Consider the following 4,423-nt stretch of genomic DNA (forward strand, 5'->3'; position numbering starts at 1 on the left):
TTTAAGAAACATTCCTTTCATTATTTGTAAATAAACCACACAATACTCTGTTTTACATGGTAGATAGGTGGAAGATGGATAAAAATACTCTTTGTACACTTTAAAAACAATCTTACATTTAAGACTATTAATTATTTTAAGGCTTATAATAGACATTCGTGTTTTTAAAGATGCAAGGTCACTTTTAGGCCCTCTTATGTACAAGATTCACGCCCTAAAGCGGGTAGTTCTCATTGTTCTTCTAGCGTTTCTAATCCTCGCTAGGCCAAGTCTAATGTGTTAGCCAAGCTTGACCGTAATCCCTTGTTACGCGAGGGATCAATGCTATGTTTGGTTTTCGCGAGAGGACTTCGCGGGGTCATTCGAGTTTCGGAACGTATTGTCATTTTAAGGTGGCGGGCATGTTTACGGTGGAGAAGCGATGGCCACCATTAGAGTCCGCATGTCCTGGCCATTATCCCATTTAAATGTCATTCTGGACCCCACACGCATCGCTTTCACTAGCCCCCAACAAAACGCTCTCCGAAACGCAACAAAATGAGACATATGGCAGCAACACGCATGGTTTGCAGGAAATTTCTTTTCACCATTGAAATACGAGAGATTGTCAAAACTAGGACAGGGAAAATAAAGCAATAAAATCATTCTTTTGTCCTTTCTTTTTATGGGTAAATGTCTATTGTAGACAAAGGCAAAAAACCAAGACGTTTATCATCTAAACAAAAACCAGTTTCTCTCTAGGAGTTTTTTATGTGCTTGAATCAGTCAAACACACCATTGTTCTTGGAACAAGTCCCAATCAAACAAGCCAAAAGAAGCCCGTCTTCTTAAACGGCTCACTTCTAAACCACACCCAAGTCGTGAGGATCCACTATATAAAATATTAGTTATTCTTGGATTTATCATCTTTTTTGGTGTCTTCCAGAGGCTTGTCCTTGTCTCCCACGTCCTCTTCATCCTTACCAGTCTCTTTTTTCCATTTCATGCGTCGGTTTTGGAACCACGTCTTAACTTGCGTCTCATTTAAGCCCAGAGTTTGCGCGAGCTTAGAACGACTCGAAGTGTCCAAGTATTTTTGCTCGGAGAATGTCTTTTCTAGCACTCTGAGCTGCAAATCTGTGAATACTGTTCTTGATTTACGGCAACGTCGTCCGCAAGGCGTCCTCAAAGTTGGCTTAACGCGAAAGTAAACGGGCAACTGGCTGATTATTTCAGGGCTCGGGTCTGTGAAATAAATATTTTTCTTGTTAAAATCGAGCTTACTTGACACGCTCATTTATTTCTTTAATGCTTGGCAATCCAGTCTAGAAAAAAGAACACATTTGGTACACATCACCTATGTCTATGCTATATTCACAGTTTGGTAAAATTATAAATGCCGTTTGAATGTAATATATCTGATATTCTGTACGGGACGTCTTCGTTTCGATTAAAAGTATAATGAAAAAAGATGCACACTTTGAGCATTCTATGTAAGCGCTAAAAGGCGAAATCGCACGTTTCATATAGCCCTATATGGCTATGCTTATATAAAGCAAAGATCTGCGTACGCTAGTTTAATGGCAAAAATCAGGCAAAAAAAAAAAAACAAATGGAGGCAGTGTTTTTTCGTCATTGTAAAAAGGAAAGATTTTTGTTGTACTGTATAATGTTATTTTTAAACCGATAAAGGTCTAGTTTGAACTCGGAATAATTGCGCAGAGCACAAGCAGAAGTCCCATTTGAACGTGAGAACATACCAAAGTTAATCAGACTAGCGTAACCAGTAATTGACAGAAAGACTCCTAAAACGAAAAACAAAATTAAAAGGGTTCAGTTTTGTAGAAAAATAACCTAAAAGGCCATGGAAATGTCTATAACTATTTACGCTAAAGGCTTGTGATGTTTAGAGAGCAAGTATTTGAAGAAAGACTATGGAGATATGGCGTTTATTACGCAGTAAAAAATCTGCTCTCATTTAAATTGCGCATCATGCGAGCATGAGGAATTGTGTAGTGTGTGGTGGATGGCTCCTTTGTGATTCTATGGCAGCTGAGGAGGTCTTAGAGAGAAGAAGGGGTGCGCACGGAGCGACTGACTGGTGCTGTAAAATGATACTGCCTACAGGTGAAAGAAAAGACTTCTTGCAGCACATGTTCTCCCAAGATCTGAAGCTCTTCTATTCTTTTCTCACAATGCCTTAAGTGTTTTTCTCGAAAACGCTCTTCAAGAGATTCTTCTTTGGAGAAACAACAATTTTGCACTAAGCCTGCAAAGCTGAATGAAACTTGGCGCGCGAAAGACGTCAAAACTCAAACGCGTTGATAAAAAGCTTCGAGCGTCGAATACTAACTCAAATGTTTAATCCTATCAAAATGTAAAACTACATCCTGTGGAATAGAAGTGAGGATATGGTATTTTGATACAGCGAGTCGGGCACTCAACCCGGACCGTTTCAACGAGGATCTTGTAATTGTCGGGGCGTAATTGGTTTTCAAAGGCTTCCATAACAATAACTGCAAAGTATAAACAGGGCTACGCTTCAATTCGTTAAGAATCAGATAACTCTCTTGCGCGGTGAATCCGTAGAATGATAGGCGCCGTGCCTTTTCTTCGCTTTTATCGCTGGATCTCTATAAGACTTAAATCCAAAAGATGATGAAGATCTAATGAAGGACTCGGCTCGCATGCTTGCCGCGTATGCGCCACTTGAAATACGCACCAAAAATACAGCATGTTTTTAGAGGACGAAAGAGAAGCGAGTAGACGTCGAGTTTGCTGTTCGCGAGGATGACTATGTCGGTGGCCGTTAGACGGGGCAAGCTCTTAGTCGCACACTTCCTCTACGAGATAAACCATTATCCTAGAGATGCCGCTCTCCCTCCCTTCTCATTAGAATTCTCAAACTTTACGATAAAGTAATTCGCCGAAGCCAATTTAAGAGTTCTGTGTGGGGAGTACCTATGGCTTGTACAATGATTGCGCGTAATTTTCTAAACATCATAATCTTTTCTACAAGCTCTCTATACCCAAAATGCTATTTTTTTTCTCTTGGTGGGATAATAAAAAAAAGTCATCTTCAGGATGTGGTTATATTTATGGTTTAATGTCGCGCGTGAAAGTGCTACCGGAGTCAAAAGGTTCCTTTTGACAGAAGACGGACTGTCAAAATACTGTACAGCTCTTATATGTTCTCGTGCGCACTCAGTTCCACTGATATAGCTAACGATGCAAAGGCAATTCATGTTTATGCACTCTTGTATTTTGACACCATAAAAGCTATAAGCCAAGGCATTTTTATACTTGTGGTTAGTAATTGCCTCAAAACTCCTCGAAATTGCAGTCAAAGTGACGCGGGGAGATGGCGGATGGATAGTAAAAATAGGAATTATGGTGCAAATCTGTACTAAGGCGATTCATCCATACGGGTATCGCTCTCCAATTAAGATCCCGTTAAATGGAAATTAAGTTTGAAAAGGCCAATAAAGGAAATAACCCGAGGTGGAAATATCACTTATAAAATTAGCGCTTACCACTCGATACGGGTGCATTTGGGACAGCGCAAAGAAAATATTTCATTGATAAACAAATCAACAAATGCGACCAGACCACCGCCACTCAGAGTGCCAACTGCCAAAGGAGAGAAAAATCAGACTGAGGTTGGAAGGTTCGAAACTCAAGAAAACACATATGCCTACAGAACTACACTTCGTGCGCGCGCTTATTAAAGCTCAATTGAAGAAGCTTCAGTTAGTTGTATGTCGTGTAAGAGTTGCTTAGAGTGGGTATAAGCTTTATGAGCTGGTGATGGCTGTCGAGCAGGGGCTCTAGAGAGAAGAGTTTAAGTAAACGAACGGAGTTTACCTTGAAATACTGGAGTTTCATCGCGGGCCCGTGATAGAATTGAGTGCATACTGAACTTGAGAGATGGACCACTTGTGACCACTGGTGTAGGCTCGGGAAATGTACCCTGCCGCTGCATCATATACTGGTCACGTCTTGGAGGTAACAGGTCGTCGATGAGAAAAGAGGAACGATTATTCGGAGGCATAGGGCTTCGCTGGAGCATCGGATTGTGAGGCGGGAAGGCGTAGGAAGGTTGTTGAGGATGGTAGTACATCAGTGGGTCTTGGAAATACATGTTGCACGCTGAGCTCCCTTTCCGCTGTCAGCTCTGGTAATAACTGGCGCGCGCGCAGTACTCATCGGTATCTGAAGGTACTAAGGCCCGTTTAGCAGATGGCACAGCTATTTGTTCTCATTGTTTCCGACGAAACCACTCAGAAGACAGCGAGCCGCTTGATTGACAAGCCAAGTGACAGTTGAAGGGGTTTTCTTGTTTGTGCTCCATATACACGGCTTATTAGCGTAATTCCTAAAGCTCGAAAATTGCGTGTTACGGAAAATGCATCCATGGAGCTGTCCGATATGTTATTGTTCGGCA

The 4,423-nt window shown here is 41.4% G+C and overlaps 1 protein-coding gene across 2 annotated transcripts; it reads right to left on the reverse strand.

The window, feature by feature from the left end:
• LOC5506473 (brain-specific homeobox protein homolog) lies at positions 1-4,423 on the reverse strand. Of its 2 annotated transcripts, XM_032374853.2 has the most exons (3): positions 3,844-4,423; positions 1,740-1,784; positions 1-1,224 (listed from the first exon to the last, which is right to left on the reverse strand). In XM_032374853.2, the coding sequence occupies exons 1-3, from the start codon at positions 4,118-4,120 to the stop codon at positions 884-886; spliced, it is 663 nt and encodes a 220-aa protein (XP_032230744.1). In that variant the 5' UTR covers positions 4,121-4,423; the 3' UTR covers positions 1-883. The 2 variants fall into 2 exon arrangements, with proteins under 2 accessions (XP_032230744.1, XP_032230745.1); XM_032374854.2 differs by lacking the exon at positions 1,740-1,784 and having other exon boundaries at positions 3,844-4,398.

Source organism: Nematostella vectensis, chromosome 4 (assembly GCF_932526225.1).
Source record: "Nematostella vectensis chromosome 4, jaNemVect1.1, whole genome shotgun sequence".
In the NCBI taxonomy this organism is placed as follows: domain Eukaryota; kingdom Metazoa; phylum Cnidaria; class Anthozoa; order Actiniaria; family Edwardsiidae; genus Nematostella; species Nematostella vectensis.

Coding starts and splice junctions, on each gene's coding strand:
- LOC5506473 (XM_032374853.2), bottom strand. CDS start 4,120: ATGTATTTCCAAGACCCACTGATGTACTACCATCCTCAACAACCTTCC. Junction 1,785..3,843: donor TGAAACTCCAGTATTTCAAG/GTAAACTCCGTT, acceptor TTTTCGTTTTAG/GAGTCTTTCTGTCAATTACT. Junction 1,225..1,739: donor CGCTAGTCTGATTAACTTTG/GTATGTTCTCAC, acceptor TTTATTTCACAG/ACCCGAGCCCTGAAATAATC.